We start from the raw sequence: 16,096 nt of genomic DNA, 5'->3' as shown, positions 1-16,096 counted from the left end.
CAGGAAGACTCCTTATCTACAAAATTCACACCTGCGAAGACCCTACGAGGCCCACCTGCGTCTTCCGGGTCAGCTCATCTGCGCAGGCGCAGAGGCCCAGCGGCCGCTGCGTGGGGCTCAGTGCGCGTGCGCCGGTCTCGGCCTCTCACTCTTTCTCCCCCCTTCCACCCCCGCACCCGCCCCAGCGTGCGCCTGCGCGGAGTCGCGGTTCGGCGGTAGAGGTCGGAGGGCTCGGGGCTCCGAGTGGCAGCGCGCTCGCGGCGAGCCGGCCCGAGCCCGGGCGGCGGGTTCTTCGCCATGCCGGGGATGGTGCTGTTCGGCCGGCGCTGGGCCATCGCCAGCGACGACTTGGTCTTCCCGGGGGTCTTCGAGCTGTTCGTGCGAGTGCTGTGGTGAGGGCGGGCTCTGCGGGCAGCGGGCGGCCGGGACGGAGGAGGGAGCGGGGCCGAGGCGGTCGAGGGCAGGGACGGTGTCGCCTGCCCTGCGTTCTTGTACCTGGTCCTCTCCACCGCCCGAGGAGGTGGGTGCCGCTGCTCTCCCCATTTCCAGACGGCATACGGCGGCCCAGAGCGGGGGCGCCGTGCCCGGCGTCATGGGGTGGGCCCGCCGGCGGGACGTCGGCGCTGCAGGGCACGGGCACTCCTCCGGGGCGTCGAGACCCGGGCCTGGGAGCCGCCGGGGCTGCGCTGCCGCCCAAAGCCGTGGCCTCGGGACCTCCTGCCTCGAGCCGGGAACAGCCATCAGCATCACTCCAGCGTTCTGCATGGAAACGCACTGCATCTTGTCTGCCAAACGCAGAAATGGCAACAATACCGTTCGTGCCGTTCCTGAGCCGGTTGTGGCTGAATCCCTCGACGAACACACAGGACTGGCATTTTCTCTCTAGTCTTTCAAAATGTGGAATCCGTGGGAAGTGGAATTGGGTGCCTGAAAGTCAGTCCCAGAGGGTCTGAGTGAAGAGTAATATCATCGTTATTAAAAAGTAGATTCTTAAGGGGAGAGGAATTTAAAAACATGAAATTATGAGCTGCTTCTTAGCTGTTTCATAGTTTTTAGGGCCAGTCTTTCTGATATCATTTCCCGTTATTATTTCTAGACAAGGATGTAATATCACAAAACTGACAAAAGCATAAAAAGTTATCTAGTCCAGTTCCTCTTCTGGCCTTGAATCTCTAATACCGCGTTCTTGCGAAATGGTTCCCTGCCGGATTCTGAAATAACTCTAGTGAAGAACACTGTCACGTTGCATTGTTTGGTGCTGCCTTTCATTGTTCTGTCCTGAATTACAAAATATACTTATGAGTCTGCAATCCTTGTCTTTTAAGTTGATCAGTGTTCACCACAGAACATCTTTCCATAGCTCGCTTCCCATCCCCTTGTTTTTGTACTACACCCAGCAGATTAGATGTGCGTTTGTCAGTTTCTTGTTAATCCACAGAAGTAAAAATTCTCTTGCTGATGACTGAACAAGTATATACTTTGTTTACCAGGTGCATATCTTGGAGTCATGATGGGGCAGCTTTCCAGCAGTTCACATTATATTTGCTTGCTTATGGCTTTAAATGTATTACAACAGGCACAGAATAAAAACAATGATGTAAGCATAGAAAGTATAAAACTCATTAAAAATAAAAAAAAAGCCATACTCTTTAATTGACTTAGTAAATATTTTATTGAGGAAGATTCAGTTCCAAAGTGAACCTCGCCTTGTTTTGGAAAGTATTAACTCCATTTACTTCCTTCCATTGTGTTTTTCAAAGCCGCTCCTTGGATTCCATTTCTGACGCTACCTGTGTCTCGGCAGGTGGATCGGCATCCTGACGCTGTATCTCATGCACAGAGGGAAGCTGGACTGTCCTGGTGGCGTCCTGCTCAGCAGTTACCTGATCGTGCTCATCATTCTGCTGGCAGTTATCATATGCACCGTGTCAGCCATCGTGTGTGTCAGCATGAAAGGTAAACACTAGTCTCTTCTGTTTGACACCGCTTCTTCCTCTTCTTCTTTTTTTTTTTTTTTTTTTTTTTTTTTTTTTGCGGTACGCGGGCCTCTCACTGTTGTGGTCTCTCCCGTTGTGGAGCACAGGCTCCGGACACGCAGGCTCAGCGGCCATGGCTCACGGGCCCAGCCGCTCCATGGCATGTGGGATCCTCCCAGACCGGGGCACGAACCCGTGTCCCCTGCATCGGCAGGCAAACTCTCAACCACTGAGCCACCAGGGAAGCCCCCTCTTCTTCTTGTTTTGGCTGCGCAGCCTGCGGGATCTTAGTTCCCAGACCAGGGATGGAACCCGGGCCCCCTGCAGTGGGGGAGTCCTAACCACTGGACCACCAGGGAATTCCCAACACCTCTTCTTTTTTAATCGCTTTTTTGAGATACAATTCACATACCATACAATTCATCCATTTAAGTGTACAATTCCGTATATTCAGAGAGTTCGTATATTCAGAGAGTCGTGCAACCCTCCCCGCTATCAATTTCAGAACATTTCATCACCCCAAAAAGAATTTCCTGTGCCCACTAGCAATTACTCCTCATTTCTCCCCAACTCCCTCAGCCCTAGGCATCCACTACTCTACTTCCTGTGTAGATTTGCCTGTTCTGGACATCATATAGGTGGACTCATCCACGATGTGGCCTTTCGGTCTGGCTTCTTAAACTTGGGGTAACGTTTTCAAGGTTCATCCGTGTTAGAGCATGTGTCAGCGCTTCATTCCTTTTTATGGCTGATTAATATTGCACTGAACGTGTATACCACAGTTTACTTATCCATTTGTCAGCTGGTGGACATTGGGGTTGTTTCCACTTTTTGGCTGTTACAGATAATGCTGCTTTCAGCATTCGCATACATGTTTTATATACCCTTATGTTTGTTTTTTTTTTTTTTTGGTACGCGGGCCTCTCACTGTTGTGGCCTCTCCTGTTGCAGAGCACAGGCTCCGGACGCGCAGGCTCAGCAGCCATGGCTCACGGGCCCAGCCGCTCCGCGGCATGTGGGATCTTCCCGGACTGGGGCACGAACCCACGTCCCCTGCATCGGCAGGCGGACTCTCAACCACTGCGCCACCAGGGAAGCCCTCATTGTGGTTTTGATGTTCATTTTCTTGATGACAAATGATATTGAGCATCTTTTCATATGCTCAGTGGCCATTTTTATATTATTTTTAAAGAAATGTCTGTTAAGATTCTTTGCCCAATTTTAAATTGGGTTCTTTGTCCTGTATTAATGAGTTGTAAGAGTTATATCTCTTCTTGATAGTTTTTTTCTATATGTTACCATTTTCTGCAGACAGTCGTTTAGCTGAGAATGTCTGAAAACGTTGGAAACCTTCCCTGTCGATTACTGTGGTTTGTAGGATGAGCTGAGCACTCTTGTGGCTGATAAAGAAATGCATCAGTAAATGAAAACTCATCCGTCAAAGGCAGGGCTGCATGGCGTGCTACCATCCAACGTGTTCCATCACTGCTTGAATCGGGATGTAGGAGGGAGGCTTACAGATTGTAGATGATAAAGCTGGGAGGGAGTAACTAACTGATACCCTGGGCGATGGAATCAAGATCTCGATAGGGTGGAACGATAGACTGAAACTTAATAGATGGTAGTTCGTGGGGAGAAATACAGGGAGAAATGTTAGTGGCAGAGTGTTTCATGAGAAAAAGCCCTTAGGGTTTGGATGACCAAGAAGCATGGCGCATGCCCATGCACTGCAGTAACGTAGGAAAGAGAGCTCTGAATATTTTAGTTTACCTCTGAAAACGTGAATGCATGGGGTCTGGATCAAAGACGGTCCCAGTTCTTTGGTCTCTGTCGGACCCCAAGTCTGGATGGTCGTTGGTACTGATGCTGAAGGAAAGGAAGGAGCTGAAATGTGTACGATGAGGATTTAGCACTATGAGGTTCGCATTGAGCTCAGATTTTCTGAAAGATGGTGTCATTTCAGGTACAGGGTATCTAATTTAGTTTCCCTGTCTGTTCACAGCACATTCTGTTTAGCACACCGGGTTTACAACTGTAATAGTGGGTTAAGTGCAAGCCTTTTTCTCCTTAAATGTTTTTCTTCGGATACTTTGGGTGGTGTCAGGGCACAGTCACACCCCTGCGGTGGATGGATGGCCGCGTGCCTCAGGCTTCTCCTCGCAGGCACCGTCACACGTCAGAGTTCGGCAAACATCTGTCGGTTGTGTGGGGTGTTCTGGGTGGGTTGCTTATGCAGCAGCCTCCTCCAGACAGGACTTCCCCGCACCCCTCACAGAAACCGGCCCTGTGCCTGGTGCAGGATGGGTGGTTGGTTCAGGACTGGACATGTGCCCTGATTCGGGCCAGTGAAATTCAGGGAGTTTCCTGGGAAGTCACAGGGAAGTCCTTCCCTGCTCCTCTGGGAAAGATCCAGAAGGAGCATATGGTTTTCCTTCTGGATGGCACTGTGCATGAGTGAGCTGCTGAATTCCTGCTGAGTCTCCTCCACTCACAGCCCAGGAGGAGCTGAATACAGAGGAGGGCAGGGCTGAGAAGCAGAGGACACCCTGGTGCCAGTCCTGGCCCTGCATTTCCAGCCCCTTGAGTCAAGACAGGTCCTGCTTGTTTTTATTTTTTTTAATTTATTTATTTTATTTACTTATTTTTGGCTGTGTTGGGTCTTCATTGCTGTGTGCGGGCTTTCTCTAGTTGTGGCGAGCGGGGGCTACTCTTGGCTTCTCATTGCGGTGGCTTCTCGTTGCGGAGCACAGGCTCTAGACACATGGGCTTCAGTAGTTGTGGCACGTGGGCTCAGTAGTTGTGACTTGTGGGCTCTGGAGCGCAGGCTCAGTAGTTGTGGCGCACGGGTTTAGTTGCTCCACAGCATGTGGGATCTTCCTGGACCAGAGCTCGAACCCGTGTCCCCTGCACTGGCAGGCGGATTCTTAACCACTGCACCACCAGGGAAGCACCCTGTTTGTTTTTAAACCAGTTTGAGTTTCTGATACTTGTAGCTAAAGATACCACAACTGAACTGAAGACAGTACTTTATAAAAACATGTTAGTTTAATTGCCAATTTGTTACAAATCAATAACATATGCTTTATTTTAAATATTATGTAAATTTCAGTGACGAATACCATAAAGTTAAAAAAAAAGTGAGATGATGGTTAGGGTCAAATAAGAAGAGGAATAACCATCAAGCCGACAGTAAATGATGACTGAAGATTATCAGTGAAGTAATACATTTGGATGAAGTCAGAATTTCTCTTAACAACCCAGGGGTATAATTTCAAAGCAGTACTGGGGATACAGCTCATTACCTTAGTAGAAGCCATAAGGTTGTTTTCATTTTCTCCTGATGAAAATTAACCTCTACTACTAAAATAAATAATAGAATCTATAATAAATGTCAGAATTGGCATATTGGTGGATTTAATCCACATTTTAGCGGTAATTGATCATTGCTTAACAGTGTCACACTTGTGCATCAATTCAGGTTTGAAATGAAACTGCTGTTACAACCAGCCTTTGCTGTAGCATGCATACCGCTGAACCTGTTTGAAATAAAGTTTTTCTCTTACTTTTTCAAAGAAAAAAAAAGACAAATGGGAAAAAATATTGTAATAGGTGAGACTTAGAGCCAATCTCCTTAATATAGAAGCGCTCTACGATAAATAAGAAAAAGACCAATAGTCAGCACAAAAATGGGCAAATATGGTGAACAATAAACAAAGTAAAAGAGATTTTTACATATATAAAAAAACATTCAGCCTCAATCACAGTAAGGAAAATTCATCAAGATGATACACTGGGTTGGTGAATCTGCAGTTGTGAGACTGTTGCTTCTGGGTCTTTCCTGGAGCAGGGAACGCCTTCCCCAGAACCTCCCTTCTGCTCAGGCAGCTCATTTTGTTGGTGGGCATGTAGATTTGTTGAATCTCTTGGAAGCCTAATTTGGCTGTGTGTGTTGTGTACATGTGGGTATCAGTCGGTTTCTTCCCTATATATTTGCATGTGTGCAAAATACTTGAAGTTTGCCACAGTGTTGCTCGTAGGCATGAAAGATTGGAAGAAACTCGGTGCCTGTCAATAGGCCGCCGGTTTAAGTGTCGCTCGTTCATATGACGGTCTCCTGTGCACCTGTTAAAAAGAATGTGAAATGCTTTGTGAACGGACAAGGAGTGATTTCCAATATGCTAAGGTACAGGACACTGTATGTAGTTTGTTACTTCCTTGTAAAGGGATAAACTTACCTGTTTGGTTTATGTGTGGACTCTCTGGGGTGGGTACATGAGTGACTAGTTTACCTTGAGGGAAGGTGACCGAGGGCTGGGATTCAGTGGTGGGAGGGAGGCTTAACATTTACTTTATACCCACTTGAGCGCTTTGAACTTTTCGCCCTTTACCTGCATTGCCTGCACAGAATCAGAGTTTTTTACAAGTTATAAACTTTAGGTGTATCTTTGAATAACCGTGAACCCCTTGGTAAACCTTATTACTGATACATGGATAACTCCCATCACCCCTTCTGTTTCGTAAGTCATCTCAATAGTTAATCTGTCATTTGAACGGAAAGGCCCTGTTTCTGAAGCTTTTGGTTGATACACCTCTAAACGAAACAGTGCACATTGTAAGGGAGCATTTGGAACAAAGAGAATTCAGTCATCTTTATCCAGAAAACCGACGCTTGTGTAGTTACCTCTTTCTTGGTCTTCACTGTAGAATCTTGATATCGTGGTAGTTTCTAGTTTTGATTTGAGAACCTCCCTGATGAAATCCTACTGTTTTGACCATGTGGGAGGTTTAATTAGGGAAGATCCACCCTCGCGACTATGGTGTTTTGAGAGAACGCCCTCAACTTCCAAGGTCTGCCCTTCGCTGTGTTTGGTTTGTATTCTGGGACATCTTGCTTTGCCTTGGCGTTTGTGTCTCAAGAGCTCCTCTCGTGCCGGAGAAAATCACTGCAGTGGCTAGAGGTGTCAAGTCCCGAGATTCTGTGACACAGGCCTTCCTTGTGTGGCTCTCATGTCATTGGCTCAGCCATGTGAAGGGCAACGGGGTTCCTTCCTGAGACGGCGTCAGGGATATTACGATCGGGGACGTAGCCACGCTCATTCATTCTGGGGCGTCAGCCTTGTGATGCTCGCTGCAGCACCAGATCCACACCGGCAGCTCTTTACGTCGAGGAGAAAATAAAGGTCTGAGTAAAATAAAAATGCTTTTCTAGGCAAAGCGTAAACATAAAAAGGCTTTTTCAGTCTCTCACGTCTTCTCTGGACCCTTCACCAGAACTCCGTCTCCTGCTTCCTTACCTCTGAGTTTGCTTCATCCGGGCAGTGTCCCGGGCTGGAGCCTCCCTGCTCCAGCAGCCTCTTCTTTGGAATCCTAGCCCTCCAGGAGGCAGGATGTGAGCAGGTGCTGTTTCCTGTTTCTCTCTGCTGGTTGACTATTGCTATATAATAATACACTCCAGATACACGACTGATTTTTACATACCTGCACTATTTGTCCCTCAGGGAGAGAGAGGGCGTGCTGTTTCAGTTATCTTAGAACATTGTGTCTTTGTGCCAAAAACAAGGCCGGATAGTGTCTAATATTTTAAAATATGACTCTGAGTAATTCATTCTAATGGAAGGTAGCTTTTGGAATTTAAAAGCTATTTCCTTATCCAATTATTTTTTAGATCTTAGATTTTTTTTCAGTCACTGTTTTTGTTTTAATCATGTGGCATTTTTATGTTGCTTAAATTGGTGTTTATCACAACTTTTTCCCAAAGGGAGAGAGTTGATTTACACCAAGAATTAAAGTACACAGGCCTCTAATGATACTTGGATTTGTTTTACAAACAGTTTTATTTATTTATTTATTTTTATAAACTTATTTGTTTCTTTTTGTTTTTGACTGCATTGTGTCTTCGTTGCTGCGCGCGGACTTTCTCTAGTTGCGGCAAGTGGGGGTTACTCTTCATTGCGGTGCTCAGGCTTCTCATTGTCGTGGCTTCTCTTGTTGCAGAGCACGGGCTCTAGGTGCTCGGGCTTCGGTAGTTGTGGCACGTGGGCTCAGTAGTTGTGGCGCACGGGCTTAGTTGCTCCGCGGCATGTGGGATCTTCCCGGGCCAGGGCTCAAACCCGTGTGCCCTGTATTGGCAGGAGGATTCTTAACCACTGCACCACTAGGGAAGCCCCAAACTCAGTTTTAAATGTTGTGTCTAAGTGGTGGGCTTCTGCAAGTGGTCTCACACATCAGAATTGTTCGCTTCCCAAAAGTGAGGACCACGGAGCATTGGTGAGGCAGAGAGCCTGCAGCATGCGAATCTGGATTATGTTTTAGAAGGTGGTTACTAAGCCCTCTGAGCCTCAGCTTCCTCATTTGTAAAATGGGATGATGACTATGTCACAGTCATTGGGAGGATTAAAGAATAACGGGCCCGTGCTGTTTCAGGTGGTGCCTGGATTTTCCTGGCTGTGAGAACCCCGGTGACTGTATACCTCTGTTTGCTGGTGACAGTTCTGTTTTATGTTGGTTGTCCCAGCATTATTAATAGAGCCTCCCTTTGCTCTCAAAAGTATCCCAATTTGCACAGTGATTTTATTGTCACTCTAGTTAGAACCCAGAAGTGTTTTTAAACGCTGGTAAGTCTAAGAAATGAATCTGAGGCTTTTTGTCATGTTTCCCATCCCTCACTTTGTCTCTTGCTCTCAAACTTAGGCATTGTTGCCCAAGTACAGGCAGAAAAGTCAGGTGGTGGGTGAGCCTATGGGACACATATGTGTGCTGTGATAGCTGTTTATTTGTGGAAGGGCAACTACTCATCTCTGAAGGGGCAAGTGACCAGTTTGAACATTTTCTGTGTTTCAGGGACCATTTGTAATCCTGGACCACGGAAATCCATGTCTAAGCTGCTCTACGTGCGCCTGGCACTCTTTCTGCCAGAGATGGTCTGGGCGTCCCTGGGGGCCGCCTGGATAGAGGACGGTGTTCAGTGTGACAGGACGGTGGGGAATGGCATCATTGCGACTGTCGCGGTCAGGTGAGGTCTCCAGTCTTCTGCAATTTCTTGTCCAAAATGTACTCGAGATGGAGGTAATCAAATACCTTGTGAATAACTGAGGTGGCCCAGTGTCATGCAGGCTTCCTAATATAGTTAGAAAGGGATCTTTTTTTTTTTTTTTTTTTTGTGGTACGTGGGCCTCTCACTGTTGTGGCCTCTCCCGTTGCGGAGCACAGGCTCCAGACGCGCAGGCTCAGCAGCCATGGCCCGCGGGACCAGCCGCTCCGCGGCATGTGGGATCCTCCCGGACCGGGGCACGAACCCACGTCCCCTGCATCGGCAGGCGGACTCTCACCCACTGCGCCACCAGGGAAGCCCAAAAAGGGATCTTTCTGAGTAAATCATAAAAATGCAGAGGCACTTGTTCACACACAAGGAATAGTTCATCTCCCATTATGCATTTATTGATGTAGTTTCCTTTCTTACCGGTTCTCATTTTTCTGCATTCCCTCCCTTCCCTTACAAGAAGGAAGAGACCTGAAGACCAAAATAGGGCAAAAACTAAAAGTAGGACGTGAAGAAATATATAGTCTCTGGAATTGCTGCAGGAAATAATCCGCTAGAATAAGGTTTATGCCCTTTCCAGACTAAAAATGTTACAGATGATCTAGTCACATCCCCTCATGCTGTAAATAAGGGGATGGAGACTCCCGCTGCCCTGCTGAGCCTCTCGGGAGAGGCCGTGGCGGCCCTTCCTGGGCCACCTTCCAGGAGCACACGTGCTCATGGACCCAGGGCGCCTTGCGCATGGTGGACAACCTAGAAGTATTGAAACATATGAATGAAAGACCTGTGAGGGTATCCCGTGGCACAGGAAGCCTCCTTTGGTTTTACTGAGGGGAACCCCGAGACCCTGGGGAGTAGGCCTAGGTCAAGGTCAGGGACTTCCATGCCCAGGCCGAGGCTCTACCCACCAGACACTTCCCCTTTTCCTTTTGTGGCTTTTGGGGCTCTGATCTTTGTCGGGCCTGGGTTGGCCATGGGCTCATAAGGAACTTTCTAGAAGAAACAAGTTGCCCGCCTCCGCCAGGTTCTGGGAGACCCCCATCTTCCTTAGTAACAAGAGCCTCAAGTTGTACAGATGCAGAGAGTGACCCCATGGGTCACTTCAGGACTGCAGCCCCCAAGCCTTTTCCTCTCTCTGTGTCGCAGCTGGATCATCATCGCCTCCACCGTGGTCACCATTGTCATCGTCTTTGACCCGCTGGGGGGGAAGATGGCTCCGTATCCCCCTGCGGGCCCCCATCACCTGGATAGCCATGAGTCCAGCCAGTTACTTAATGGCCTCAAGACGGCAGCTACAAGCGTGTGGGAAACGAGAGTCAAGTTCCTGTGCTGCTGCGTCGGCAAAGACGACCGTACTCGAGTTGCTTTTTCGAGTACGGCAGAGCTTTTCTCAACCTACTTTTCAGTAAGCCGACGGGGTCTGCTCTGGTCTCTCTCTTCTATCTAAGTAAACACTTCTTTTGAGAAGACGCGTTCTCTGCATTGTGAACCCTGTTGTCTCCCTGTTGACATAAAACACCTCCTGAGAGTGAGTCCCCCGTGGGTGCGGCGGGTGGAGGTGTGCCCTGGGGTGAGCGCCCGAGAGCTCCCGGGAGCAGGGACCCAGGGCCCTGTGCTCACAGACCCTACGCCCTGGTCGGCGCATCCTTGTGTTGACGCCCATCTGTTACACAGTTAAGATTTTGAATTAGTTCTTAAGGAACTAAATAGTGGAACCTGTACATTTTGAGAATCCTTTGCCAGTCGTTTCCTACATTCTTTGTCCAGCTGGTTCTCAGCAGATGCCAGGTCCCGGCAGTGTCGTGCCTCCGAGGTAGTATCGGACCCTGGTTTCTTACAACTTTATGGCATGATGGAAATGATAGATGATTCTCTTTTTAAAGACAGTTGCAATGCAGAAGGGTGTCATGGTTCTAGAGCAGTTTCTTCAGTGATTTGGAAACATTTGTTTTTCTTTCACATCCAATTTCTCTTATAATGATCTCTGATAAACTCCTCTTATGTTCAGTACTGCAGCCAAGTGAGAGAGAGGAGTTCTCTTGACGTTGTGCCCGCCCGCCAGTCTTTTTCTCACCTCTCTGTGGTGTCCAGGCCTGCCCTGTTCAAGGCTGGCTCCGTAACCAGCAGCTCCACATAGGGATGAGAGAAGTGTGTCCCCCTAAATAATTTCAAAGGAGCACTTCAACCCGGTCTTAAGATTGTTGAAAGAAGGAGGAAGAGAACCTGGCTATTCTTAGAGGACGTCTTAACCTGCATCGTGGGCAGAACCGATGGCTCAAGTGGCCGAGTGGCCAGTACCTGGTTTCTCGTGGACTCCCGTCTGCTCCGTGTCCCCCGTGAAGGAGAGGGTCATCAGGCTCTGGACACTCACTCGGTTGCTTTCCTAGTTTGAGGGTCTTTTTGAGGCTCGTTCTGCCCAGTGAGTATAAGTCCAGTCTCATACATCTCTGCCGTGGACTCTTTCAACAAAACCTTCTCAGTAAGAGTGTAAACCTGGGCCAAAATCAGACGTTACTCCAAAGAGGGCGAATTTACCCATTTACTCACCCACTTCACAGGCGATGTGAAGTAGATTAAAAATAGCCGACTCCCTTGACGTGGAACCTGAGAACAGAGATCAGTACAATATTTATGTTCTCGAGCAGGTTTGTGTGAGGGCAGGATAGTGAGAGACACGAAGCTCACATGCAGGAGTCCTAAAAGGGAAATAGTTTTCAAAACACCTTTTCACACGTAACTGTATGTGTATGTGCACATGTGTGCATGTGAACTGCGTAAAACTGGGCCCTCGGGAGCTCGTGGGCCATTCCCACTGGGTTTATGATAAGCCGCTATGGTTTCCCACCCAGGACACGGACCTGGTGCCCAGTGACATTGCAGCAGGGCTCGCTCTCCTCCACCAGCAACAGGACAGCATCAGGAACAACCAGGAGCCTGACGAGGTGGTCAGCCATTCCCCAGGGCCCTCCCAGGTAAGCCCACGTCTCCGTTGAGCTGTACCGTTTTGACATTTACACCTACTTGTAAATTAAAAAAAAAAAAGCAACCGTTTCAGGAGCAGTTGATTGGAATCTGATTTGTGGCTTTTGCTAGTTGTGGTTTGTCACCTGTCCGGTGAGGCATCTCCTCATCACCTGGAGTTCAGGTAGAGGGAGCCCACTCCTGGCCCGTTCACCACCCATTGTATTTTTTTTTTTTTTTTTTTCCTGAGATTCTCTTTTAGGAAATTGGCTGTTGTCTGCATATCGAAAATTCCCTCTGGGGTGGGACCTGGTTCTCCCAGAGTGTGTTTGCTCTCTTCTCTGGGTCTGGGGAACAGAGACAGTACAGCTTTGCTTGATGATTGCTTTCCCGCCACAGACTTCTGTGCTTTTGAAAGAGAAAATTGCATACGGATTGTGTGTCTTATCTCTGCACCTAGTTCCCAGAAGCCCATTTGTTGCAGGGGCGTCTGCACCTGCATCCAGCAGGAAGTCCTGGGCTTATTTCACCAGGAGTCAGAAAAGTCATTAGGGATTTTTGCTGCTAACTTCTGCATTCTCCTAAAATGAGGGGTTCATCTGTCTGTATTTAAGGACCAGTTTTCCCAGTGGAAGTCCTCCGAGAGGTCTATTCCCTGAAGAAAGAAAGGGAAGAATCAGGAATTTGAGTTCAGGTTTAAGATCATAGTGTGTTCTACTGTTTATCAAATAGATAATCCACAAGGACCTACTTTGTAGCAAAGGGAACTCAACGTCTTGTAATAACCTATATGGGAAAAGAATCTGAAAAGGAATAGGTATAGGTATATGTATAACTGAATCACTTTGCTGTACACCTGAAACTAACACAACATGGTAAACCAACTATACTCCAATATAAAATGAAAATCAGATTAAAAAAAGGAAGATCATAGTGTGTTGGTCCTCTCCTTGATGGGCTCCCCTACACAAAACGCTTTTCTTCTTCTCTTCCAGGAAGCTGATTTGGACGCAGAATTAGAAAACTGCCATCACTATATGCAATTTGCCGCAGCTGCCTATGGGTGGCCTCTCTACATCTACAGAAACCCTTTCACAGGGCTGTGCAGGATCGGTGGCGACTGGTAGGTCGGCACCGTCTGAGGCCTCCATCCTCATTCCGCCCCGGATGTTGCTTGCTATGGTGTCCGTACTTTATTTTCTAAAAATAATCCTATTTCCCTGTTTAAAAAAAAACTTCCTATTTTGAAATATTTCCAAAACCGCAGGAGCAGTGCTAAGAACGCCCACGACCAGTGGTGACTCAGTTTTGTCACATGGGCTGTATCACTCTCTCCATAAATACGTGTTTTTCCCCCCAGAACCGCTGGAGATTCAGTCGCGGGCTGAATCATGCCCCTTTCCCTCGAATTACTTCAGCTTGTATTTCTTAAGAACGAGGTCTTTCTTTGCCATAGATTACAGTACAGTTAGAAAATTCAGGAAGTTTGTCATTAATCATTAGCTATTCCAGTTTTTCCCGTTGTTCCAGTAATACCCCTCGTAGCACATTTTCTTCCAGTCCAGGAGCGTGGATTGCATTTAGCTGTCATGTCTCCTGAGTCTCCTCCAGTTTGGAACAGTTCCTCAGTCTTTTTTTTTTTTTTTTTTTTAAGTCTTTCACAATATCGACATTTTGAAAAGGACAGTCTGGGTACCTTGTAGGCTGGCCCTCACTTTGCATTCGTCTGGTGACTTCTTCACGATTAGGTTCCAGTTACACATCTTTGGCAGGAATGCTCCACGCGGAGCGTGCGTGCTTCTTAGCACATCATATCAGGAGATACCTGATGCCGGCTTGCCCCATTCCTGGTGATTTTAGGGTCTCTCCCATCCTTGTTGGTTTATTTTTTGAGTATGTAAAGCATTAATAAATAAGTCAGACTGTAGTAAGACGTGTACACAGAAGTGTCATTTAAAGGCCACTATAGGTTCGCCAGACTGAGCTGTGCAGGCTTGCAGTGGGTGCCCTCAGGTTTGCTAGGAAACGGGACGGCAGGGTGGGGTCTTCCGCGGTACGTGGCTCTGGTTGGCGCAGTAACGCCTCTGCCCCCGTTTTAGTTGCAGAAGCCGGACAACCGATTATGACTTGGTTGGAGGTGATCAGCTCAACTGTCACTTTGGCTCCATCCTGCAGACGACGGGGCTGCAGTACCGGGATTTCATTCACGTCAGCTTTCACGACAAGGTAGAGTGAGCAGTGCCTCCTAACTTCTTCTGGGTCTTGGAGTCCTCTGAGATTCTGGTGGACGTTATAAACTATTCCCCCAGAAAAATGTGCCGAGACACAGACACATACTCACCCCAAGTCTAGCGCACTATCTTCGAGGTTCACAAACGCTCTTGAAGCCCCCACAGGTTTAACGTAAGATGGGGCAGAAGGTCTTCATCAGAGAGACTGTGCTGTGTTTCACCTGAGCCCATTTTTAGTGAAGAACAATGAGTTGCACTTGGCATTAATCCCACACAGGTCACCGGGGTTGATCAATCCTAGTCTCTGGGTCTGAGCTCCATCCTATGAGTGCGGTGCAGTGCAGTGGGTCTCACACTTGGGAGGGTCCCGGAATCGCAGGGCTGGCTAGTGAACCTGCGGAAGCCAGTCTGTCTGGCATCAGGGACCTGTCCTGCATTGCTTCGTGGCTCCCCACACGGTCCTCACAGGCACCGGAAGCCCAGAACCTGCAGCCAAGCGCAGCGGCTCTCACGTCTGCTGTCTACTGGGATCTCCTGGGGAGCTTTTAAAACTCAGAAGCCCAGGCCAGACCCCACATGAATGAAGTCAGAATCTGTGGCGATGGGACCCCAGCTCAGGAGCCCCCCACAGTTCCAGCGCACAGACGATTCAGACAACCACTGGTGTCCTGTTCTTGACCCCCCTGGCTCCCAAACTGCTGCATTTTAGACTCACCTGGGAGCTGTAAAAGTCACACCCCACCCCACTGAGATCAGAACGTCCAGGATCTTGTTTTCATGTCCGCAGTGAATCTGGAACCTTCAAAGCGCAGGAGCCCGTGAGCCCTGTGCTGCTCTGTCACTGCGTGGTGATGACAGAAAGCGGATGGGGTTTAAAGGAGGTGATTTTCCACAGAAGGCTCGTGACTGCTCTGTGGGCTCTTTCAAGAAGCCCCCCACAAGGTCATCAGTAGAAGTCCCTCTCCTGCGGAAACCAGGGCGGTAAAGTCGGCAGTCTGTCCTCTCCTGCTGGCTCCACATGCACGACCGTTCACCACGCACAGGTGGCCGTCCCCGTGGTGTCACACCAGCTGGAAGACCGCACACCGTGTTGTCCTCCTTAAAGATGAGGAAATGGGGTGGAAGAGAACTTCAGACATTTGCTTGGGGTCCCACGGCAGGAATGGGGTGGAGCAGAGTTCCTGAGGCAGGTCTGCCTAACCCAGACCCTCTCGCTGCTCCTTCAGGAGCCTCTGCAGATGCGAAGGCAGGAGCCTAGGGTTACCGCTGGACCCGCGGTCGGTGTTGATGCAAGTGGGTGCTTACGGCGCCCAGAGCCTGTCACCCGCTGCTTGCACTGACCCAGAGTGGAGGCTCTGGTCTTGCCCGCTGAGATGGCTCTATCCCCTGCCCCCGAGGGTAAAAGGGGCTTGGCTTTAGAGAGCCTTTCATCACTGAGAATCAGAAGTCACACTGTCTACTGAGAACGAGCAGAGGTGGGGATCAGTGCACCCCTCCGCGCTGTGCTCGGAAGCGCGTGTGTTACACGCTGTGGGCTGGCCCGGCCGTGTCCGCAGACACCTGTGCTAATGCTCATTCCTCTCTCCCAGGTGTACGAGCTCCCCTTCTTAGTGGCCCTGGACCACAGGAAGGAGTCGGTGGTGGTGGCTGTGAGGGGAACCATGTCTCTCCAGGTACGGAGCCTGGCGCGCTGGCCCAGGGGGCTGGGGGCGGGCAGTCAGCAGCTCGGACGCCAGGCGACCCAGCTTTCCTGGAATTGAGGGGAAACCTTCGTAAGCGACAGCATCAGACACAGGGAAACACCGGGCGTGGAAAACAGGGAGGCGAGTCCAGGGCTGTCAAATATTCCCTTTGAAAAAGCAGATAAAGCCATTTCCTTTTAACCAAGA

The 16,096-nt window shown here is 48.9% G+C and overlaps 1 protein-coding gene across 3 annotated transcripts in view; it reads left to right on the top strand.

Moving 5' to 3' along the window:
• The first annotated feature begins 219 nt into the window (after positions 1 to 219).
• Positions 220 to 16,096, top strand: part of DAGLB (diacylglycerol lipase beta) — a 31,577-nt gene continuing 15,700 nt past the window's right edge. For 2 of the 3 annotated variants that reach the window (XM_029219542.1, XM_029219543.1), the window contains exons 1-8: positions 220 to 392; positions 1,805 to 1,956; positions 8,817 to 8,988; positions 10,162 to 10,420; positions 11,865 to 11,987; positions 12,972 to 13,099; positions 14,076 to 14,202; positions 15,797 to 15,880. In XM_029219542.1, coding sequence (XP_029075375.1) covers positions 298 to 392; positions 1,805 to 1,956; positions 8,817 to 8,988; positions 10,162 to 10,420; positions 11,865 to 11,987; positions 12,972 to 13,099; positions 14,076 to 14,202; positions 15,797 to 15,880 — 1,140 coding nt within the window. In that variant the 5' untranslated portion in view covers positions 220 to 297. The remainder of the gene's footprint in view (positions 393 to 1,804; positions 1,957 to 8,816; positions 8,989 to 10,161; positions 10,421 to 11,864; positions 11,988 to 12,971; positions 13,100 to 14,075; positions 14,203 to 15,796; positions 15,881 to 16,096) is intronic. The other variant, XM_029219544.1, reaches the window with a different exon arrangement.

Source organism: Monodon monoceros, unplaced genomic scaffold (assembly GCF_005190385.1).
Source record: "Monodon monoceros isolate NGI ecotype Baffin Bay Population unplaced genomic scaffold, NGI_Narwhal_1 Super_Scaffold_13, whole genome shotgun sequence".
Classification (NCBI taxonomy): Eukaryota; Metazoa; Chordata; class Mammalia; order Artiodactyla; family Monodontidae; genus Monodon; species Monodon monoceros.
The sequence above is the reverse complement of the archived record's forward strand: the minus strand, read 5'-3'. Positions and strand labels throughout refer to the sequence as shown.